The 25,398-nt window shown below is 37.9% G+C and overlaps 1 protein-coding gene across 18 annotated transcripts in view; it reads left to right on the top strand.

Moving 5' to 3' along the window:
- ADGRL2 (adhesion G protein-coupled receptor L2) overlaps positions 1-25,398 on the top strand; it is a 204,673-nt gene that overhangs the window by 59,187 nt on the left and 120,088 nt on the right. For all 18 annotated transcript variants that reach the window (XM_071436413.1, XM_071436414.1, XM_071436417.1 and 15 more), the window contains one exon: positions 21,105-21,277. In XM_071436413.1, the coding sequence (XP_071292514.1) occupies positions 21,205-21,277 (73 nt within the window). In that variant the 5' untranslated portion in view covers positions 21,105-21,204. The remainder of the gene's footprint in view (positions 1-21,104; positions 21,278-25,398) is intronic.

Below are 25,398 nucleotides of genomic sequence, written 5' to 3'. Positions count from 1 at the left end.
AAAGATGATTTGCTATGATACTGTTAGGAAATAAAGCAGTAGGTATGCACATTCCATAAAACAGAAACAGCTTTCTGTAATATGCTCTCCTGTAATAAATCTGTGGCATAAATTGGTCAGAGTTGATTTTTTTCTTTTTTGTTAAAGTTTAAATGAAGAGAACTTTAAAATTAATATACATTCAGCCTAATGTGATCTTAGGGGTTTAGTTTGGATTCTCTTTTTAAACATCGGGGAAGATTTACCATATCTAAAAGAGTAGTAACTGTCTCAATTTATTACTTATACCGGCTAATCCTTTCTAATGTGAAAAGTCAGCTTGTTATTGTAAGACCAAATGGCTCTCTAAGTAGGGAAACAGTTAAGTAGATCTCCTGTAATAGGTTGTTGTCTAATAAAGAGATTTATGGTATTGGCAAGGGCTATTGTATAGGTATTACCCTCTCACAGCATGATCATGTATTATCTTAACAACTCAGTGCCACGTTTATGTCGAGCATTTTCATAACAGGGTAAGAATATTAGCCACAGCAATTACACCCCAATAGGATTATAATGGTAAGATTTACAGAAAATATATAAATTCTGTCTTTCCTGGAGATTTTGGTAGGTGCTGGGAGTTGAAAAGTTGTACCATCCATTTTGCATGGGAAAATACTGATGTGTAAGTCATGATGAAGAAAGAGAGGTTCGTTAATTTAATCTTGTTGAGGAATTGTGGAGAGGCAAGGACATAATCTTTCTTTACACAGTGTGTCCTTTTCTTTCCTGGTGAGGCAGGGATGTTTCAGAAGTTCCACTCAGTGGAGGTTGCCGTACAATATGAAAATCCAGACGTGAATGTAACTTTAGTTCTGGTGAGAGGATAATGCAGCTGCGATTAAGATATATTTTTAAGAGCCTTGTATTTTGAAGGTAGAACAATGGTAATTTACATGCTACATTGGAAGAGCCTACTTGAATAAAATCATGTAATTTTTTTGTTTTAGCTGTAGCGTAACACGTTTTCTCTTTCACTAGTGCCAGGTTTTTATGGTGATAAGTAACTTAGATAATTTTTAAAATTACTGCAAGCAACAAAAGTGACAATAATGTCATACTTGTACAATTTTCATGTAAGTGACATTCAAGCTGTTCCTTAATTCTTAAAATTTTCCATCTGTTTTTTAAAAAAAACAAAAAAGCGAGACATTAATACTCACTTACTTGGCAGAAGCAATGTTCCAGTCACATTTAATAAAACTAAATTATGTTTTGTCAATAAAAAACACTTATGGAGACTAATTGAACAAAATGCATTAGGTTATATAGTCATTTATGAATAACTGCATTGAGTAGCACAGCAGTGTGCATGGCAGAGTGTGATGAAACAGCCTCATATTTTAAGATGGTATCTTGAGCTATAATTCAGAAAATACTGAAATAATGAGTGTTTAAGCAAACAAAATACGTTTCTTTCCCTGATTTCCTGTGCCAAAATTAGAATAAGGTAATTCCAAATTAAGAAAATTGCCATCTATATAGATGGCAATTCTTATTGTATAAGAAACTTCCAGTACATTGTAGACATACAGTGGTAGTATTGGTTACATCTGTAAGACACATTTCCTGGATGCTTTGGATTAATTCTATGTGTAAGGGTTTCTACAGAAAGATTCTGTACCCATCTGTTTTAAATTGTTATTGATCACCAGAGAAAAGATGTACACGTTTCTTTTGACATGATATATCCCACTTCTGAAAATGTGCTAGAAGTTGCTCATGGATTTAAATGTGGGGTTTTTTGTGTTTTACTGCAAAATAACTGGGACCTCAAAGCTGCTTTAATGTTAATACTCAAAACTTCATTATTTTTGTTATCATGGTAGCAGCGTATGGCTTCATCTGTGAGCAGTAGCCCATGCATGTTGTATCTAGTGCAAAATTCTGGAACTTTGTAGTTTTGTGTTCAGAAGAAGAATAACATTTTCTATTTTAGACAAACTCCTGTAGGTTCTTAGGTTGGCTTCACATTGCATTCTTTTTGAACTGTGGAAAGCGATGGTATCTTTTGTCTGTCAGTAAAAAGAAGACACAAAAGGATGAATGTTACCCCCAGTGAAAGTGGAGCTCCAGCCGATTTAAGAGCGTGAACTGTGACTGCATTGTTGAGGGCAGTGCTTGGCTTGTTATACCCAAGCTAAGAAGAAGCCAGTACTTAGAATAAATGGGTGAATAATGCATAAAAATTCAGTAAGAGGTAAAGCATTGTATCCGCACTTTAATATTACAAGTATTTATAATTAATTTTGAAAGTATTACAACTGATTGCAGGGGATTTGTTTTATGTGGATTTATCGTTTTAGAAGTTGTCTAATGTTTCAGAATACAATTTCTACATTTGAAAGACACTTGAAAGAGGAAAATATATGCAGAAATATTCTTACCAAATTGTTAGCCTTATGTGCTCTCCCGAAACATATTCAGAATGTGTATATGTAACTGAGAGATAGATTAACCATTTTTCTTTTTGTACAAATGCCATAATGAATGACCTCTTAAAATCAGTATTCTTCTGTTTGCAAGACAACAAATCAAAGCACAAATCCACACTGTAGTCATTTTACTTGCAGCGTGCATTAGGAATGAAGCCACACTAAGTCATACTTAACTGCCCACAGACAGCTAACCCTGGAGAAGGGGCAAGTCTTTTTCTTCTGTCTTTTTTATTATTATTTATATCTCTTTGTCTGTTTGGAACAGCCATGCTGTTATGACTAATAAAGCTTTTGTATTTGGCAAATGGGATGCAAGTAATCAGTAGTTCTTGGCTCATGACTGGAAAATCTGCCAAGCAGAGCACATAAAACCAATATAACCTTTCAAGTATACCTGTGAATAAAATTCTTCCTTATGCTTCTGTCACCTGTACAGTAATTAATCTATCCTTCCTACATCTTCACTTCTGCTGTTATTATTTCTGATTACAATGGTTTTTTTTTTGGTCTGTGGCATGATAAGCAAGTACTGCTAGAACAGATTTTAATTTAAAAAACAAATATAAGAATATAGGGACCAACAGTGAAGTCAGCATCTTTGTGCTATCTAATTACCAGCCAATTGAAAATTTTGGTTTATTTAAATTATATTTAGCTTAATATCCCCCCAGCATGTGATTTATTGCCAAGATTCCGTAGTCAGTAAATCTTAGTTCTTGCATATTTTCCATAGAGAATCACTCAATATATGAAACAATTATTTAAAACAATTCTTTTTGTTTACTACAATTTTACATATTAAAAAAAGTTACCAAAGTCCTAATGTTAATTGAATCAGACTCAAATAAATGAAAATTTTTAGTAAGTCTGCTGGAAGGTGTCCAGTAATTTTTTTTAAAATTTTTTATTTTAAATAGATACATAATAACCAACGCACCAAATAAAGCTGCAGCATTAACAGATTATTAAAACTAATTGGTAAGGGTGTAGGAAAAATATGTGGTGCAGTGAGAAAATTTGCTGCTATTTCAGTGCTGTGGTGAAGCAGTTTGCACAACTGTGTTCACAACCTCTGCAAAGCTGAGAGATAGGATTAATATATCCTTAGCTACTTAATTACAGCCATTATTTAAGTTACCTAAAGAAAACTGCTCGGATCTCATGCACCTATGAAGTATTAGCTGCTGCTATACTAGCTGGGTAGGTATGCTCAGTGGAATTTTTTTGGGGCTCACAGATGCTCTAAAGGAGTAGCCCCTGGTATCATGCTCTAACATTCACTCAAGCTCATATGACCATTGAGCAATATGACCATTTGCTTTTACTGCAGTGTTGGTGAAACACTGAATGCTGGTGTATGTAAGAGATTTCCACCACTTCCCACCCTCCCCAAAAAAACCAAAACTTTGGGGTTTTTTTGTAGGTTTGTGACTTGTAGCTCTCTGGTGGCATGGGCTGTGACATCCTGGGTGCAGTGGCGGTTTCTGCCATGGCTGCCACTTGGGTCGAGGGACGTACGAGACCTCCTGTCCTGCAGGTCCACATTCTCAGCTTCATTCTCTCAGTTGCTTCATGATAAAATGAAGGTGTAATTAGGACTAATTTAGCTAATCATCATGAGCTGGAGGTGGTCCCATCTGCCCTTCCCCCTGAAAACCTGTCTGTGATACACGAGTGCGATCTGTGAGAGTGAAGGGGGAGCTTTGTGTGTGCTGTCTGCAGATGAAGATCCTTGGAAACCAGGTTTGTCCTTTTTCTGTTATTCACAGTCAAAAAGTCAAAATCTCCATTTTAATGAAGACATTTCAAGGAACAGACGGGCTGAGAAAGATATTGTATTTCTTTACATGCTCCTTCCTCTTAAACATGGAAGAAGCCTTAGGCTATAAATTAAAGTGTTTTACCCTGTGTAGTTGATCTCAGGCTGCCCAGTTGCCGTGAGGAGTTAAAGTTTAAAAAAAAAAGAATTGTAAATGGCTTGGCAGTTTCATGTTTTTCAGTCTGTGGTTATCTTTTGTCCCCCTCATGTCCTGTTTTTGTCAATATTTTCCTTTCACCTAAGAACTATAGCAAGTGGGAGGAAAAGTAACTTGAAAGAATGTAGTCATGCCAGAGATGCATTTTCATGTGGGAACCTTTATAATAATCCCGTCATATAAATGACATTCACTATGGAAACAGTAAGAGCTCTTACGAGCAGAGAGGTTCATCCTGTGCTCCTTAGGAAACGCAGATTTACTTATCTCCCTTCCTGGAAAGGGCACACACGTGTTGGGGCTGGGGGAGGCTCTGGCCGGGCTCGCTGTGGGGGGACCTGGGGAAATTCACGGGAGCGTCTGGAGCCCGTGTGGTTTTATGAGCCTGTTGGAAATGGAGCCACCTTAGTGGATAGGTGTGTTTAGCATTTTTAATTTTGCCTGGTAGAGTGGTATTTTCTTTTTTCTTTCCTTAAGTCATTGGGTTCTCAGGTGTTTTTCAGTTCTGGTGAATTTCTGGGGGTATCCTCCCCGTGTAGCAGCTGGGGTCACAGGTGATGCTTGTAGTTTTGCTGGCTGGATTCTAGAATGTTTCTTAGAGTCCATTTTCCTTTAACCTCGAGCAAGAAGAGGTGTAGATTTTTGTTATTTCAAAAACTTCATATTTGTAAGCTTTGTTGGTGAGTCTTGTAAAATTTAAAATTGTTTTGCAGTGTTTGTTACTATCTCTACCACATTCTTAAAAATTAATTGTCTGCTTGAATAGTGTTTCCCAATCAACTTGAATTATTGATGTTTTGGTCCTTAGTGGAAGAGCAGTGGTACTTTTCCTCCCACACCACAGTCTGTTCAACCCCTGTTTAATGAGTTGTACTCCAGGCCCTGTAATAGAATTATAACGCACAAAAAAAATCATAATTATGGCTTATTGAGTGGGGCTAAAAATGGGAAGTGGGGAACTTGTGTGTAAGTTCAGGTTTTCAGAAAATGGTGATCTGTGGATGTTGAAGTAATCGGTACTAACTGTTTGGAAGTTAAAACTGTTAGTGGTCATTGCAAGATAAATACTTTCCTAGACAGAAATGCCAAGTTTAGTAGCATATTTAAATATTTGAAAATAGTTAGATGAATGTATTTTTAATTTTAGCTATCTTAAGCTGTTCTTAGACACTGTGTGTTTTACAAATATTTTCAAAAGTGAATTAAATAACAACAAAGTTTTACCAATCCTATGTAAATATCTGCTCATGAATGTGTATATACTTGAGTACACATATGTCTGGGTCTTTATTAAAATACTACTTATTTAAAAATAAAAAAGTGTCCAGTTTATCTTTGATAAAATTTGTGAGATCAGGAGAAAAAATGTGTGTCCAGAGTCATGGGTGAAGGTCACTGCTAGCTAGGAAGAGCCCGTTTCCCTTGATTCTGCTCTCAGTCAGCTGGACTGTACAGCTACATGTTCTAGTTAGTAAATAACAACACTGTGGAAAAGCTAAAAAATTGCTATTGTAAAATAATACTGTCACAGTGAATTTGCTTTTTATTTTGGAGTCAAGAAATCATTAGGGTGAAATCTCTAGCTGTTGAAAACTTCCACTGTACTTGCTGCAAGCTCTTCTTGTACACCATGGTAGTCTTGGGCTAGATATTTTTATTTTAAACAACCTATAAAACTGCTATTTTTAGGTCAAAAATGTCAAGTCACCTTTTGACTGAAGAGATATTAAAATAAAACTAAATAACTTCTGGAGAATCTGTTGATAACCAAGGAGCGTCGGGTGAAGTGTTCTGTCATGCCTCTGTCCATCGCTTCTTACATATCTGAGAAGATGGACCTTTGGGTTGACTTGGTTTTTTCCTGTCCATTCTCATCTATGTTATTCATCCTCCTGTCTTGCTTTTTTTCTTCCAGAAATAAAATCTTAGTTCAGTCCCATAGTGACCCGTAAGTGAGCTGTACACTTATTACTGTCACAACCTCTCCTGGATTTGATTTTAAACAGACAAACAAAAAAATTCCCAGAGTGGGCAATGGATGTGTTGAAATTGTGGTAAACTTTTTAAAAATTAATATTATTATTAATTATTATTTTTAAAATAAATAACATTATTAATTAATATTATTATTTTTAATTAATATTATTATTATTATGGCACTGTGAACCCATTAGCCACTTACAGAATATTGCAATGGTGCTGTGAAATCATCAGCCATTTATAGAAAATTATTACTTGCAGCATGGCAAATGTTTCAAAATATTTGTGTGTAGGTAAGAGATGCAGACATGGATCTATCTCATTGCACACTGTGGCAGCATCGAGTGTCCACGTTCATTCCTGCTTTGCCTCAGGTGTCCGGAGAGTTTCGTGGACTCTGCTGTAGGCTGGTGTGCTTTTCACGTGGATGCAAAGGCAGATGGTCGCAGTCCGTGCAGCTTGCAGCTGTGTCCCGGAGGGGAGGGAGCTCTGTACCTTGGGTTATGTGCAGCTGATGCTAAATGCTGGCACTCCGCTGGAAGGCAATCACATCGCGCTCCGCTGTTCCATGCGAGCCGGTCCTTCCCTTCTGTGTGCGGTGCCGTATGTGTTTTGTGATCCCTGCTGGCTGTTCCTTGCTGCGAGCCCTGCTCCGCTCCCGGGGCTCCGGGAGAGCCTCTGCGGGGCTCTGTGCTCCGGCCTTCCCTTCCCTTCCCTTCCCTTCCCTTCCCTTCCCTTCCCTTCCCTTCCCTTCCCTTCCCTTCCCTTCCCTTCCCTTCCCTTCCCTTCCCTTCCCTTCCCTTCCCTTCCCTTCCCTTCCCTTCCCCTTCTGCCTTGCCCCACGCCCTACCCAAGGGCTTTCCCGCTTCCTCTGCACTCGAAACCACCCGGGGGAATGCCGTCTTCCCGCTCTGCCTGCTCACTTGCTTTTTTATTTTTTTCCCCTTCTCTTCTTTCTTTTTTTTTTTTTTTTCCTTTCCTTTTTTTTCCCGGCCCCATGGTGTGACTCTCACTGATTTCTGGTGAGTAGCTGGCAGCACGAGGGAGGCTGCCTGATGCTGATGATGATGATGATGATTTCATTCTGCATCTGATTTGCAATCTATCGCAGAAGTGCCTGTAATGCTGACTGCTGTTATTTAGTGTTAGGATTTTAAAATATTAGAGTACATAGAGCACAAGTTAAATCAAGGTGGCTTGCTGAACATGTGTATAAATGGCATCATTTTGTGAGTGTGAAGGTTTGGCACAATATCTTTGGGCAAGTTGTGAAATCCGGTGATCTAGATTAAATTTGGAGGTTTTGAGATTGCTGAACAAGAAGCTAGTAAAATGGCATGCATTTTCTTAACAGGGACAGCTTCTCTTAAATTTGCTTTCTATCTGTTGAGCTGTCAGCCACTCACTGAAGGCTTAAAGCTATATTCATGAAAACAAGAGTTTTCTGGATTTCAAAGAAAATGCTATTTTTGTTAAAAGTAGCAATCAGAGCAAAAGGTTAGGCTGTCATCAAAGTGTCTGTAAAAATATGCTTAAGACCCCGTTCTGTTCTTGGCTGTTGGAAGAGACGATGACTTGTAAATTGCCTTTCATAAAAGTGAGTTTGATTTAAGGTATTAATAAAATCTAAATTTGTGCATTCTGGCTGTGGGGACTGAAGATTTTAATTTAGTGAAATGCCAGAACAATTTTTTTGTGCTCAGTTTGATAAGTGTTGTGTGAGAGTTCCATCTTACTAAATTAGGGCAGACATATATATTACAGTGTTTACAAACTGTTATGATTACAACCTGTTAAATTTCAGATTTAATATTCAGTCATCTTTGAGCAAAAAAGTCACCTCATTTTTGTCTCAGCGCTGTTGAATTATTGTGTTAAAATAGATTAAATTGCAAATGTTAATCTAAGTAACTGTGGAAAGTTGTGACCTGGATTTGAAATAGCCATGAGACTATCACAGCAGCAGTAAATCTTCCAGAACATGTAAGGCTGGCACATGGCAGGGATATGTCTGATGTGAGAATTAGAGTGCGGGGGTGCAGGAATAGCCTGAAAAGAACATTGTGGGCCAATATAATTTTATTCTAAAATTGAAAAAGGAAGAAATTATCACTTTAATATAAAGCTGTGTTTTTAAAGGTAGCACACAGTAACTTCATAAAAACTTATTTTAAAACAGCAATCTGAAATTCAAGCTGTATTTAAGAAAGACTGTTTGTGGCACTGAGGCACCTGGTTCTTAATCCTCATGTGCTTCCTCTGGCAACAGAGATTCCGATCTTTGAAATAAGGGTGGGAATTTCAGGTGCAGACTTCAGCTTAAGAAACCATCAGTTTGAGGAAAAGTAGATACTAAATGTGCTTCTCTTTTGTTTTAAGCTTTTTCCTACTGTCCTGTAATTGCTTTTCTCTCAGCTAAGCCTGGCTTCAGCCTTAGTTCTGGGTACTTTTAAAGCCTGATATCATCAAAAGACCCTGAGTGTTAGTTGTCAAGCACTGGCATTGCTGGAATCTTTTATTATCTTATTGCTTTGATTTTCTTCATCTCTCTTAAAATGTGTCAAATAAGAATGTGGGCGATGTCAGAAGAATATGATCATAGTAATTTTTAAAGCAGTGTTTTGACTTAAAAATAATGTTAAAACAATCCTGTTCAAGCAAATCTTGATGTTAATCAGGGGACATTAATTGATAATTAAACCTAGTGTATTAAATAATTTCTACACATGTATTTGATCTGGTTTGCTGTTCTTTTCTATAAATGGATATTTTTTATACAAATTTACTCTTTCATGAAGGAAAGAAATGAGCTTGCAGATACTGGCCCACGTGTCCACACGACGAAATTATCTTGAGGCGCTATAAAAAGGTATTCAAAGTGTTATCATATCTATTATTGCAGTGTTGACCATTGATTCTTTTCAGTTTCTAAAAAACACCAGGATAGTAGGGCTTTTGCAGTGAGAGCCTGAAATACTTTACCTCTCTGTTTTTTTTTTAAAAGCTAGAAAATGACTTTGTTCATTTCCTTCACTCCAGAGAAGGGTGATTGGCAGGCTCTGGCATTCAGCTGTCCACAGCTGAACTGCAGGGCTTGAGTTGCCTTGGCAGGGCTGCAAGTAAAAGTTTGTGCCGCTTTTGCCAACTGTGTTCTTGGCTCAAGCTGATGTTACACGTCTCTCGACTCCAAAGCGTGCTCATTTGCCAAATTCTACCTAAAAATGTATGCTGGAATTCCTAATTAAATAAACCCCCCGATATTTATTTTATTCCTTGGAAAGGCAGGCATTCTTTCACAGTAGATGCTGCTCTGGTAGAAATACAAATAAAAATTTAAAAAGCCCAAGGTGGATTAGAAAGTTATAACTGCTATTAGGAGAGAAATTTTCTCTTGCAAACAGATTAGTACCTTTGGTTTCTTCTAAGTAGTGAAATTATGTGACTTTACCGGGTTCTTACCGGAAGTTCTTTTCACATATACATTTTCTTGTTTATTTTTCAAGTATTCTGGAAATTGTTGTGCTTCAAAGGATAATAGCAGTCTGTATATAATTTCTTCGGGTTTTCCAGCATTACAGCTACCTTATTGCTGCCCTAAGCTGAAGGTAGCAGTTCAACGATAAAGGTGTAATTTATGCCAAACCAGTCTGGAAGGTTTTTCAGAAGACTGATAGCAACTGCTTTTATACATATTGCTATGTAAAATGCTTATTAATGTTAGCAGATGTTGCACTTTAATCCCCCAGAATGATTGTTTGGTAGCAGCAGGAGATTTATTAAGCTTGAGTTGTGTGAAATTGTGTGTGCATAAGCTGCTATTTAGATTGTAAAAATGCCATTGAAAACTGTAAAAAAGTTCTAACTGTAATTGGCAGAGAGGTATTAGCTGTTTTAAAAGAAGTATATGTGTACCACTGGCCCTTTTGCTGTAACCTCTTTATCATTTATCTTCTTGTATTAATGTCACTGAATTATTAATTCATGAGCAAGGTTGGATAGGGTGAAGGCACTATTTAAATGTGTGGCACATGTATCCTTATCGCTGGAGACATGAAAAGAGTCATTTTGTGTTATCTATAAAATGGAAAAGACATTTAAAAATTTCATTTACGGTAATCCACTTCACTTCCCAGTAAAACACCTAGATTATTGCTACTATTATATAATGTTCTTATTAAAATTTTGTAATCTTTCCACTCTCTTGCTTATAAATACTGTTGATAGACAAATGTAGACTAATTTTTTTTTTCTTCAGTTGCACATACAGTTCATGAACTGCAGCAGAACATATGAAGAGCAGGGTTTTAATAAAACACCAATTCTCTTTAATTTCTAGTAAAAGAATACAAAATAAAAGCCAATAAGTACTTATAATCATGAAAGGCTAAATAAATTATCATCTAAAATCATAATGTAGCCTAATTAAAGAAAAATAGGATATTTTCCAAAGTAACAGTGTCATTGTCACATTGAGCCATCAAGAGCTATATTATTTAAAAGAAATTGTAAATGTGTGGTTTGGTCTGCTTGATGAAACCACAGGATATCAGAGGTCACATTGCTGCTAAAAAATGTGTTAAAAATGTATCTTAAATTTCATCTGTGCTGTATGGATGATTAAAAAAAATTAAAATGTACAGGAAATAAAATGTTTTCAGTCATTTCAATGGAAAGAGTTCATTCTCTTGAATACTTTAAAAAGTGTTCATTCTTTTTAAAAATTCTTTGCATGAAAGCAATTTCAGGATACTTTGTCCTCAAGTACTTGCGGCGGCTGGCATGGCAGTGCTGGAGATAACTCATATTCCATTTTGTTTAATATTTAAAAGATATCACTTCACACTTCCCTTTTCACCATGCATGGAAGAGACCTTCACTGTTTCCACAATACACGGGGAGTTTTTTTCGCTTCAGAAATTTCTCTGCAGAAGAGAAAATGTTATGTAGGCTGCTAGGGAGAAGAGTTTTAAACAGTGGTACATGCAAGTAGAAGGAGCCTTCCTGCTGAATTGTAATTTAGAGTTCTTCTTGCATGTAACTTCTCCAAATGTAATCATTATGGTTTCCTGACTTAGAAATTCCTTTCTACAAAAGGAATAAAAAATAACTGAAATAATTTCTATTTTTCTATTATAGTTTAAATAAATAAGAAAGCCCAGTTTTCCCAACTGAAAGAATGTTGTAGCTCTGATGAATGACTGATACTTATTCAGCTGTCTTGCATAGTTAGGAATAGTCACCTGACTGTTCGAAGCTTATTAAATTGTACAAGGAAATACTCTTAACTACAGCACTATTATACACCTTGGCAACTTGTATGTCCTTGCAGAGCCCGTCATCCAGTAAGGGAATTGAATTCTTTGTTTCATTGCAGAATCAGGCCCTTTCTGAATAGATCCTGTAGATTTATTTGCCAGATTTAGTGCACACATTTCTCACATCCTCAATGATGTGCAAGCAGTAGGTGTGTAATTCAGTAGAATGTTTGTGTGTAGGCACAAGGAAGAGAGTGGTGTGTGCAGTGCTGTTATACAGGGCTTCTCACCCTTCAGCTCATCTTGAATGTGTGTATGAGAAAAGCCAGTTACAAGGGGAGAAAGCCAAGGAAACCATTGATTTTTATTTCATGGTTTAGGGTTTTCAGCCTTCTAAGTGCTACTGGTATGTAAAAGGGGTGAACATGAAAGATGTGTCTGCTGGCACTGCCTGATTTTTTTTGTACTTAGGAAGTCCACACAGAAGTCCTCCAAAGGCTTACATAAATTCAGTGGAGTTTCTACCTGTAAGTCATACTTGCCTGGAGAAACTCTTGTCTGTTTAGAAAGCAGTTAAAGACTTCTTCCCTTCTTCTGTTGTCAAAATTAAAAATTTTGTTGTGGCTTGTGGCCAAGTATGGGATGGTAGCACAGAGCACTTCTCAGGTTTCTGTGCAAGACATAAGCCATTACCTTTTAATACCTAAATGGTTTGTAAATGGTTTGGAAAATCCAGGTTTATGAAATTACTCCTGGAAGTTTGGTGGTGGTGATTTTAGTGGAACTAAAATGTGGTTTTCTAAATGTCCTGACCATAAGACTGATGGAAAGAAAACATACTCTCTGATCATTGTAATATTAATATTGCTTCAGAGAAAAGAAACAAAACTAGGAATAATGTAAGAGGTTATCTGAAAAAAGAAGGAAAAAAAAAAGTTTAGGTACAGCATGCTTTAAAACATGGTTAAAAGCATGCATTATTGAAATGATCATTAATAAAATGCATTGTTGTGATGCTATGATAAATTCTAATACTTGAGCATATGGTGGAAGAAGAAATATTTAAAATTTCCTTTCTCCTGCTCTCTATATATAGTCACAGATTTTTCACATTTATTTGCATGCTCATCTGATGTATTTTATCCTAGATTATCTCATTGCTCCCAAGAAAACCCTTTTGGTAATATTGATAACCTAATATATGACATATTTTGGTCATTATTATTTCATTTAGTGGTCATATGTATAGACCAAGAGGGAATCTGAATATTGATTTCACTGAATGGCTAGTAACAATGATTTATGAGTCACAGATTCGGTGCAGTGAGCCAAACACAGCAGAGATTACATCTTAGGTGCCACCATTGATTTTGATTCATATTTCACTGCACAATGATTAGGCCATGGTCTCACAGATGTTAATGTTCCTCTCCAAGCAAAGATCTGCCCAAACCACACTCAGTGCACGGTGACTATATCTATACACCCACTGCTTCTGACTTTACAATGCTAAATATTTTTCAGTTGCTTATAAAGGGTTGGTATCTCTGTGATAACAAAGGGTTTTGATAGAATTTTTTTTTAAATAATCAAAAGTGATTTTGCTGCACACTCAAGCTTGTTCCTGAAACTGGAACAATATAATTTATATTGAATACAGACCACTTAATATGATTATAAGTACAACTGATAGAAAATGGATGCTTTAAAATGAATGTTAAACCAGCCGCTTCATGAATCTTTTTGATAATATTCCTTGGCACGTGCCCAGAAAAGAAGTTTTCAGTGCAGTAGTTTCCAGGGAATTGATGCTACCAAACTGAGGTTTGTGCTTGAATATCAAATGCCGAGGCTGCAGCACAGCCATCCCCCAGGAGGTCCAGTGTGTTGGGGCTATACAGCCCCCAGTAATCTGGTTATGGTATGGATAAAAGTACATGCATGATAAAAATGTGTTCTTGTCTGCTCTTGCCTGTAACTTGATTTTATTTTGGAAGTGAGTAACGCGTGGGTGTTTTGCTGGCTCTGTGCTGGTCTGCGGAGTTGTCTTACTTCAGAGAAAGACAGAATCATAGTACAGTTTGGGTTGGAAGGGACCTGAAATTATCATCTAATTCCAACCCCCATCCCGTGGCTGGGGAGACATGCTGCCAGACCAGGTTGCCCAAAGCCCTATCCAACCTGGTCTTAACACACTTCCATGGATGTGTCATCAGAAACCCTGTTCCAGTGCCCCACCACTCTCACAGTGAGAAGCGTCCAAACATCTACTCTAGATTTGCCTTCTTTCAGTTTAAAGCCATTCCCCCTTGTCCTATCACTGCAGGCCCTTGTAAAAAGTCCCTTTCCAGGTCTCATGTGTCTCTTTAGGTACTAGAAAGCTACTATAAGGTCTGCCTAGAACTTTCTCTTCTCCAGGCTGAACAGTCCCAGCTCTCTCAGCCTGTCTGCATGGGAAAGGTGCTCCAGCTCTCTGATTATTTTTGTGGCCTCCTCTGGACCTCCTCCAAAAGGTCCACATAATTCGTATCTTGGGGGCCCCAGAGCTGGATTCCATACTCAGTATCAGAGCTCATCTCCCTGCCTAAACCCAGGGCCTAGTGGCCATAAAGCAGATCAGATGTGTTGAAATCCTTGCAGTCAATTAGAGAAACACCATGTCGCTTCACAGGTACCGACATGTCTGACCACAGTCCCAGGACTTAGTTCTGTTTGTTTTGTTTTTCAGTCTACTTCCACTTCAAACAAGTTCTCAGCTGTGAAAAACAGTGGAAGGGAAAAAAAAAATCAGCTAAGTGGCATAACAGCTTTGAGAAATACGGGCCTCTGCAAAGCCTTGTCAAGGCTGTCAACAAACAGTTTCCCGTCTTACAAGGCTGCTATGTCTTTGGTTGATGTTAGTCTAGTGATTTTTTTTTTCCAAGGGAAAGAAATGAGATCTTTAATATAAATAGATTATTTTGAGGATTTCTCTTCTCTGAGAAGTTTGAAAAGCCTTTGAATTTTCTTCAGCTGTTACAATTGCTTCTTTAGGTTTGTCATATGGTTCTCAGTGTTTTTATAAAGATACTCATTATTTTCTTGTTTATTTTTGATGTTCATAAAATCTGTCCTACATAGGTTTGAAAATGAGAGCTATTTGTTTTGCAGTTTAATGAAGAGAATGGCAAACAGCCTCAGACTGTGCCTCTGGTGTCCACAGTGATCAGCATATTTAACATGCTCAGCATGACACTGAGATATTACAGCCGATAACGGTTGTAATTGACTTACAGCATCCCTTTCCCTCCCCCCTTCTTTGTATGGTGAGGAATTATCTTTGAGTCCCCAGGAAGCTGTAGTGACACAGAGGGCAGAAGTGGTAGAAGGGTTTTACCTGCACTGCTTGTGTCGAGGTGGTCTCACGTAGAAGCGTGAGGTGATTCAGGTGAAGTACAGGGAATTTGCAATGAGGATTGAGTGACACGCCCCGTCTGCCCCTACCCCCTCCTTGATTCTGAGCATTTATCAAAGGCAAAAAGAGAAATTCAGGCTTGGCAAAAGGAGAGTGCCTGGAGCCAAAAAAAGCCATTCTTATTAGTGCTAGCAAAGGTTTACTTTGCTGGCTTATTGAATGAAAACTCCCCTGAGTGTCCAGGCTTTATCCTGTGTTAACAAGGGGCAAAGCTGGCTTGTTGGGAATGGACCGCTGTGTAACGTGTCTGTAAAACACAAGAGTGAGGCCAAGCTGAATTAGAGTGCTGATGAGAAAGGAAAATCTTTGTCTTTTCCTCTCAAATCCTATTTATTTTCTCTGTGAATGATTGTGGTAGACCACTGAGGTGCTGAGGACTGATGGACTAAATTGTGATGTTCCGCTGGTAAAATAGTGTCAGTGCACTGTTTAGTGTCGTGTCTTGCATAGGTAGATTGGATATTTTGAATATTCCATTACACTGAAGAGCTGGGAACTCAGGCTAGGGTGGGTGTTTCTGGGGTCTTTGTCAATTTTAGGGTACACATTTATTGCTCACTGTTTCAGGCATTCATCAGGCATTAGCATGTAACTTCACAGCACAATGCAGCTGAATGCATTGAAATAATTTTTTTGTAGCAAGATTGGATGACCTTGGTCAAGTCTTGTTCTTACTGTATTATTCCCTTCCCTCATACTGTATTCTTTCCATGTAACTTGGGAAGAAATGTTTTGGGTTAGAAATCCAATGTTCAAGGTGACAATTAATAGGGACTGTTGAATACAGAAATATAGATAAGACTCCCTGCTACCTTTTGAACATTAAATTGCTTTAATGAAAAGGAAGTATTTTTTAGCCATTTTAGATGGATCAGAGTTAGCCTTTTCTTTCTCCTTGCAATATGCAGCTGATTTCATTGGAGCAGATCAAGCATTGGTTGTTTATCATAGGCAGTAGAAGGAGGCTTACTAGATCAGCAGTCTTGATTGTTGTCAGGGGGTTTTTTTGTAAGGTCTCATAGCTAAAACTCATAACCAGATTTTCTACAATCTGGTACCGTAGCACTAATGTGTCATTATTAATGTAAATCAATTTTTGAATTAGCATATTGAAAACTTAGGAATAACTCATGTTGAATGCATCTGAAGACATGTTCAATGTTGAAAACTGGATTTGTATCTCATTGCAGATATGTAGAAAATGGTAGCTCTTGGATCATAAACAGTATTAGTCTCATTTGAGGATTTTACTAATGCGGCTTAGACAGTTTTACTAATCACACTTCGCTAATTAAATTCCTGTGTTACAGATTATAGTAAGTTTAACTTTTTTGTTTCTTTAAATTGGGAAAGCCTCATGATGGGAAAGCATGTGGACACATGATTTCTCAGGAGACTAAGTAGTCTATTATACTGTATGAATATATATCTATTCACCCTTGCCTTCTCTGCCCCCTCCTTTCCTCTGCAGAATGGCTCATATATATTACAGAATTACTCAGTTTCATAAACTGAGTTATGAAAGGCAGTGGGGGTGCTGCTTGTGTGGCAAGGTAGGTCACACAGGATTTATAAGAAGGACTGCCTGGTCCTGCTAGTTCCCTGGCATGTATGAACTGTGCAGCTATGCCTGATGTTCCTTACCTCTGTGTGCCTCATCATCTGTAAAGCTAGTGCAAATTTTATTTCTGTAATAGGGATGTTAAAGCTTCACTTGAGGTTGCAAGTGCTCTGTGGTGTTTCTAAAATGATTTGGAAAATTAAGCACTATACTCTAAAATACATCAGCATTAGTCTGAATGACTTTTAGCTAAAGAAAAACATCCTTGCTTAGCTGGAAAGATCTCTGTGTTCTCCTTTGTCTTAATTGCCTGAAAAGCTGGACAGAACAGGAGGGAAAAGGCAGCTTTTGAGCATGCTGTGTCAGTTGTCCAGAAGATCTTAAAAGACCCTTTTTTGGCTTTTGAAAATAAAACCTTGGGAAGGTTAAACAGAGTAGAGTTGGAACGCGACAGTCCTTTAGAGGTCTTTCTCTTCCAAGATAAAAGTATTTCAAGGAGCATGCTTGGAGCAGCTTTCTCTTATCTCTGGGGTGCTCTTGAGCAGTGTTGGGGGAGAGGGATGGCCAGCAGTGGCATGTATTCTGCTGCGGCCGTGTTCCGGCTGTGAGGAGCTTCAGAAGCACGGGAGAACAAGGAGGAGAGGTGGGGGCACTGAGATATTCGGGACTTGGAGCACAGCTTATGAATACAGTATGAAGAGATGCCCAGTACCTTTGCAGTGTTCCAGGCTTGAACATTAACATTTCTATTCCTGATCTGGCCTTCTTTGACAGTGCATATGAGAAGAATCTTAAGAAGGTGAACCACTCTACTTTCAGCAGGGGGTTGTTTTTTTTCCTGTGGGAGATTGCAGTATGGCCCAGAGGTAGGGATTTAAGTTACAGCTGAAATTTTCTGGGCAGCTTTTATTGCACTCTGAAATTCAAGCAAGATTTTGCTCTAGGGAGTTTCTCTTTGCCCCACCCACAGGCTGAAGCAGTCAGCGATGCAGAGAAAATGTTTATTAAGGTCTGAGGGGAAATAACTTATTTGCGCAGGACAGCCACTCACTGTGGTCTCCTTTTTCTGTTTACAAAGAAGTAACTTAATACATCTTTTCCTGCTTCTACTCATTTGGTTTGGGATTTGTTGTTGTTGTGAGATGCCACGGACAGTCTCTGTCTCGCTGATAGATGGATGGTCAGAAGGATGTGGCTGACAGCAGTGTCTTTAGTCCGAGTGCTCCCTGGCTCCAGCTCACGTCTGGATGCCTTTCTCAGGTTGAGCTTTTGTTATGCTGATGAATGCTTGGAACTGCACGTTCTTTTACTTAGAGCCACACAGAGATTCTCAAATACAGAGGCTCCATTAAAATTTGTTTGCTGTGAACACGTTAACTTATTCAAAAGAAAAGAAGCAAACCCAAATTCAATTGCATCAGTTTTTAAACACAGTTTCATTTTTTCTTGGTTTTTAGATAAATATGTGTTACTGATAATCTGTCAGGAGCTGGTTAGTTTATCTTGAATTCTTTTTGCAGCAGCACACTGAGTTAAATTCTATGTCTGTAGGCTACAGCAATCTAAAGAGAACAATATATTGCACAAAACACTTAAAATTTTTCTTTAAAATGCTTGCAATTTCTTCTTATTTGAATAGTTTATGCTGGTTTTGGTATTTCAAAGGCATCAATATATTTTCAGAAACTGTTAGGTCCTTATAAAAGTGACTAAGTCAGTTTAGAAGGTCAAGAACTTTACTCAATTGAAAAAAAAAAAAGCAAATTGTTTGGCGTACATTTTGCAACTATTTCCTAGGGAGATGCTGGGTCTTACGCAAGTGATGCTTTGATTATTGGTTTTATTTTTGACATAACTCCTTCCTCCCCACTCCAATTTAAAAAGGCCCACAAGGAAGTGATGACTGAGGATGGTAAAGCACATGGATGTCACTATCCAGTTGAAGCTGAAGATATCTCAAAACCTGAGAGTGCAGTGATATGTTATAGAAATAATGATAAAAGTTGAGTCTCAGGAAGTCCAAATCTTCTGGACAGACTGGGAGCAATCAGAAGGCTGATTTAATTTTACTTTTAGCCATTATTATTCATCATCTATTCTCCTGGATTATTCTGATTGCTTACTGAAATTACACTGATTAGTCTGTAGTGTGTGTGGAATAGTTTAATGATTTTTCCTTTGGGTGCTACAGGTGGAAAATTAATCCAAACTCTTCCCAAGATTCTAGCTGAACTCTCTCCAGGGCTTTTATATTTGGAGATCATGGTGGCAATTTTTTCTTCTCAACTCAGCAGGAGCTCCTTTGCAATTTTAATTTCTGCTGAATGCAGTGCATCATTTGTGGACTTTTAGATTTATTTTCTTTTAGCATCAGCATAACAAAAGAGTCTCAGCCCAGTGTAAAAGATCTAGAGCTGGAATGTGACTGTGTCCTCACAACCACTTCGGGGTCCTCCTGTGTCACCATCTAAATTCAGGTCACACCTTGTACCTCAGGGCACATGGGTGTGTGCCAGGGAGAGCCACGCTCTGCCCATCCTCCACTCCGTTTGCTGTTGCCTGCTTCTTGTTGAAATATGTGTGGAAAAAAGTACCTGTGACTGAAGAGCACCTCTCTGTTGTTGGAAATTGGAAATAGGGTTCATTTTTTGGTATCAATAAACATAAAATCATATGGTCTCAGATGTCAGTTTTCTTTAATTTCCCTGTCTGAGGAACCACAGCACACTTGTATTGTGAGAGGGATGCGTCCAGTCCTCTTAAAGAGGAGCCAAGTAAAGAAATCTGCATGGCTATTTAATAATTTCCAGAGATACACTGCCTTCCTTGAGAGCCAGAGAAATTGTTCCATAATGTTTTCTGTTAATTCCCATCTTTCTCTCCTTGTGGGAAAAAATGAGTGTCAGTTTTGTTACTGTTTGTGTGCTCAGGGAACAAACTTTATCATTGATTATGATTAACATTTCTACTTCTAAAAATTATCAACATTTCATAGAATTTCTTTATCTGGTATTTCGTGCTCTTCATCCTTTCCACTTCTCCCTGCCAAAAGGGTAAATGTATTTTTAAAGCCCTTAACATGCTCTAGTACTCATAAGAATCATAAGTGGCCCTTGGATCCTGCCACTTAAATTTTAACACAGTCATTGTTACATGGTTTTAAAGTAACATTAATTTCAGATATCTCAGCAATACGTCCGCACAGTCCTGTTCGTTCGAGCAAGCCAATGTCACACCGGGCTCAGCCCTTTGCATCCATGGTTGCTGCAGTGCTCAGTGTTCTCCAGAGTTGTTTCACATGTCTGTAATATGTAGAGCCAGCTTTCTACTTAAAAATAATCTGTTCTTCAATGGATGTTAGTTTTTCTTTAGCTTCCCAAACTCTAGTAGTCAGGGCTGAAGCATGACCTAGCTTCACACAGTGAGATATGGAAGAGGATGTGTGTAGTTACTCAGCTGGCTGGTGAGAGAATAGAGTCATTAGCAAAAGGGAGCACTCTGCTGTCAAATCTTCTACCACAGCTACTGCACTCTATCACTATAATTATATTTTTCAAATGCAAATGATAGCTTGAAGAATTCTTACTTTGGTACATCGTTTACAGGAGCAGTTCAGTTCGTATTTCTCAGTAGGAGACAAATCTTGTCTGAGGCTAAGGACAGAAGAAGGTCTCATCCATTGTTTATTCCCTTTTCTCTGAAGATGTTTATTGTGTAGAAATACAGCTAACTGTGCAGTGATATGAAGAGGCTGCCTCACCAAATGGCGTATTTTGTCAGCAAAGCAGCTGTTACTGCCTCTCTCATCCAAGGAGAGCAATCTTTGTGTAGCATGAAGGGAACGCCAGAACCATGGCAGGGAGCAGATCTGCTCAGCCTTCCTGCTGGAGGAGTTGCTGTGTTCTCAGCCGCTCCATGTTTCAAATCCCCAATAAATATATATATAATATATAATACACACACACACACACATATATGTATATAATGCCCTAGATTTAATTTTTCTTTGTTTCTTTAAGGTAGAGAAATACAGGTTGTGTCAGATTTGTGGAGTAAGAAAAGCTTAGCCAACTCATCTACAGGTTCAGTTTCTTATATTTAGTGCAAATGTTCTCCTGTTGGTTTTTTTTTCATGTGTCTTAGTGCAAATACATCAGTAACACTCATGCTTTCAACATTAACACGTATCATTATTTGGCATTGTGCTTAGTGATGATTGACCTTGAGAGATTACATTCCAGAACCCTGCCAAATTCCCAGCTACAGTGCAGGCATACTCTCAGTTTTTACTAAATATTTCCGTCTTCGTGTGAAGTAAAATTTGGTATTCCAAATTATTGGTGTTCAGGTGCTGATAGATTTTTTTTTTCTCCTTTTCTTCCAAATCTTCTGCTACTCCAGGTATGAAGATGAATAATGCAGACCACTGGTTTCGATGATGCTGGGCTTTTATAACTGGATTCATTAAGGAATACAAAGAAAATTCTTACAGGGATCAATAATGGTGTCTTCTGGCTGCAGAATGCAAAGTTTTTGGTTTCTGCTCATTATCAGCTTCCTGCAGTGTACTGAAGGTAAGCTTTAGTTTATTTTTTACTTGGGTTTTCAGATGAGTTAAATGGACTGTACAATTAATTTCTATTAGATAACTTGAAGTTTGTGGATGACAAACTAAACGTAGTATATTGTAGGTTTAATTTATAAGACTCAAATTGTCCCTTTTTAATGAAGAAAAGAAGAAAATAAGTTTTTTTAGGTTTGATAGTGTCATATGTTGAAATTGAAGTGCAATGTTCAGGCAAGTGAAGTATTTAATAGCCTTGATTGGTAGGTGCCTTATTTTTGGATTCTTCCTGTTTATCCTTCCTTTTCTATTCTCATTGCACAAGAAATATATGGATATGTTAAATGTGATATAAAACAACTAAATGAAATACCCGTTTTACTTTTCTAATTTTGCTCACTGAAAACGAAATGGCAAACACTTCATTAAGATTAGTGCTATGCAAGTTAAATTCCAGGAAATAAAACTCAAAGTTCATACAGAAATAGCATGTACTTGAAAATATTTTTGCTCTTTTTGGAAAAGGAAAAATACTTCACTGCTATCAAATGTGTTTAAAATAGCTGTTAAATTAAAGAGATGAGGAAGGAAAAAGATTTTTAAAAGAAGTTGCATTATCTGTTCTTTATCTGGTTTTTTTCATAAACTATACTTCATCCAGTTAGTCTGTCTCCACAGCTGTTCTTGTGGCCCTTTTAATAAGCAGAGGAACACAAATGAATGAAAAGGAAAACATGACTTATGAATTTTTAATTGCAAATATTCATATAGAACTTGAGGCTGGTTTTGGGTGTGAGCATTTTGATTGACTAGATTGCAGGTGAAAAGATTGGTGTATAAAATAGCATCTCCATGCCATCTCACATTATTCACTAATTGATGTATAATATACAGAGTTCCTTCCTACATCTTTGTCATGATCTCAGCAGTTTTTAAAGCAGCTATGCACGTTACTCTGTCAAAATTCCCTGAATTTTAAGGCCAGATTTTCAGAAATACTTCTGGAAAACTACCCTGCCTCCTCCTCTCTTTCCTCCTAAATTTATATAAGTAAAAAGAAACTATTATATAAATAAAAAATCCCTAAAAATTCAAATATTTTCTGCAGCCTTCCACACTCACTGCATCATTTCCTAAGCTTTCTTTGCAGCCTTGCCCAGCTGGGGCCGTGCTGGCAGACCGAGCTTTGCCGAGATGGGTTGTTCATCTGCATGTGTGAACACACACATCTCAGGGAGCCCGTCCTCCTGCCTGCTTCTGAGCTTGGGGAAGTCTCATTCCACTGAAACAGCTTCCACAGTCAGTTCCCCATCCCTCCTCCTTAAATGTTGCCAGGATGTAGTAGGAAGCTGAGCAGATCTGAGATGGTTCCGTGCTTGGTGGGACTCCTGCTCTGGGAGCCGCTGCCCTCGCGCTGCCTGCCCGGGCTGGGGACTTGGCTGTAATCTTACTTGTACAGGGCAGCTGGAAGAGAAAATGCTTTCCAGCCTCCTTCTTAGGTAAGAAAGGTAAATGTGGATTAGGAGATTGGAGTTATAAACTTTATGACTAGCTGGCTTGGTAATAGCTGGTGCTAATTATAAATGCACTTACATTGCAAAAGTGGTTGCACCAGGTGAAACCTAAGATGTAGGAAGTTGAGACATCTATTTATGGGTTTTTGTCTGAAGTTTTAAAACACTAAGGTTTTTTAAATTATTATTATTGCAATTGTTTCAGATCTCTCTACTTAATGCATTTTACAAACATTCAGGTGCTTGCAGTTTAGTGCTGTGTGATGGTTGAAAACATCTGAAAGCAGAAAGAAAAAGCAGACGAACAACTCTCTGTGGTTTGGTTACAGTTGCAAACAGCAGGTTGTAAAACATGTTTTATCTGCTGAGTTTGGAAGGGAAAAAGTCAACTGAGAACTTCTGCAGATTGAAATTTTACCATTTGCAGAAAGTTAATTTTCATTGTCATCTGTAATATTTCAAGTTCATTTTGTTCTGTCCCTGTTTTTCTTGCTTTTAGTAGCCAGTAGCAATCTTTTGATGCTTCAGTTGTGAATTTACTTTTTTTAAGTCTATACAAGAGCTGCTTTTTTAGCTAAAAGAAACAGGGAAGGAAACTGGGAGCAGATAACAGAATCATACCAAATTAATTGTAAATTCTTAAAATAAATGAAATACTGTGGCTCTGTATACTGGAAATGAATATTAATATAGAGTTGGCTTCCAGCCACAGAAGAAAAATGAATACTGCATTATTACACTTTCTCACAAAATTACATTGCCTTCTGCTTCAGTAATAAGAGATGCCAAGTATAACATGCTTTAGTAGCACTTCATGCCTGGAAGTATGAACATGAACAAAGGTTAAAATAAGAGCATCTAACTTTTGCTAGAAATAAGAAAATCTTTAATTCTCATGCTTGGAACATAGGTTTTTTTATAGAAATCTGATGTGTACATGAAGGTTGTTGCAGTTACTGGGAGAGATAAAACCTGGCTGAATTCCCTGCTGTTACATTTTAATGTTTCTGTACAGTTTAATGGAGAGGAAGGGGGGGGAATGATCCTGGGTGTGGACAAGTGATTCATTTATTCATATAATGAAACATTTTCCAATCAAGAAAAGGCTTTATAGCTCTCACAGCCTTAACTTTTCCTCACCAGGGAATTGGCAAGCAGGCACAGTTAGACGAAGGCTGTAATTTTCTTTTAGTGTTGCCTATCCAAACAGGAATCGTGTCCTCAGATAAGAAGGTCTTGGTTTTGCCTTTTTTTTTTTTTTCCCTGGCTATGCAGTCCAGATGGGATTGCTTTTGAAACAGTCCATTCCTTCAGGTAAAATGCACCTGGAACAGACAAGTGCCGACAGCTGGACAGGAAAACCACACTGAGTTATTATACACTGCTGGTACATCTGATCAACAAGAAGTCAACATTGTTGTTTTTGTTGTTACTGCCACCAACAGCAAGCATTGCAGCCCTAAATGAGGAGGGGACAAGAGGCTGGAAAGAGGAATGAAAAGCTTGAGTCATGAGCTGGAGTATTATTAATCTCATTTCTGCAAGTTATTTTTCTGTCCCTTTTTCTAGCATGTTTTATATAGGCATGTCTTTCAAACCACAGTTGTATTGCAAAGGCAGAAGGGACTGCCTTGCCTTGGGAAGCAGCTTGGCTCAGCCTTGGGCAGGTGCCCGTGGGAGGCCTGGCCTGGGCACTCAGGGCAAAGCTCCCTCTGCACTGTCCCGTGTCCGTGTCTGTCCCAAGCCATCAGGAGGGGATTCCTGCTCAGTCCCATGCACCTTTACTTACCTGTTTCCTACAAACACTAGGAAGTTAATTACTTTTGACACCACCTCTTTTTTTCCCCCCTTCCTAATTAGGTGAAATCATCTAACAAGTTAAAAATTATCTGAGAAAATAGAGAAAGCCAGAGAGTGAGATCACACACGTCTTGTTTCCATAGCAAAGCAGAGTAGAAAGCATATTATATGTATTATTGGTTTCTCTTCAAGCAAGTTAAGACAGATACACTAATATGCATATGAAAAAAAGATGTCAGAGCTAAACATTCCGGTGTAGATTGGTTTTTGGACAGTGCAGGTTTCAGTATTTTAAGCTTTATCTTGCTTACAAAGTCCACCTTTTTGACTAACGTTTGATGCTGTTTGTTTTTATTCTTTTCTGCTGCTTGAAAAGCACAAGTGCCTTGGAAGTGCTGAAATAATTTTCTTTGCTAACATTCTATTTTAACCAAGGTTTAATTCAAGTTAAATCCATTTTATTATGAATTATTATCTATGCTTTGTCCAAAGGAAGAAGCATCATGCTTTCATTATCTATTTAATTCTGTTTTCCTAAATGGAATTAATGTTATTTAAAGAAATCCAGCTTGTCTTTGCTTCTGAATGTTTGTTTTAATGAGCATTACACTGAAAAGGATATATTCCTGTAAATTCCATCTATGCCAGCCAAAGAGCTGAGTGCTGAGTTGGAAGCAGTTCTAAGTGCATATTCAATGTTAGTGCATTTACTAAAGAAAATGCTAAATACAGATAATGTACTTTGGGCCACTACAAAGATATTTGCTATTTTAGTGTATTACTCCAGCTCTTCAGCTTCCTGTGAAGCCACTCAGGC

This window comes from Agelaius tricolor, unplaced genomic scaffold (genome assembly GCF_023055355.1).
Source record: "Agelaius tricolor isolate 1412-34295 unplaced genomic scaffold, bAgeTri1.0.p SCAF_11, whole genome shotgun sequence".
NCBI lineage: Eukaryota > Metazoa > Chordata > Aves > Passeriformes > Icteridae > Agelaius > Agelaius tricolor.
Note: the sequence above shows the minus strand (reverse complement) of the source record. Positions and strands in the feature narration are given on the sequence as shown.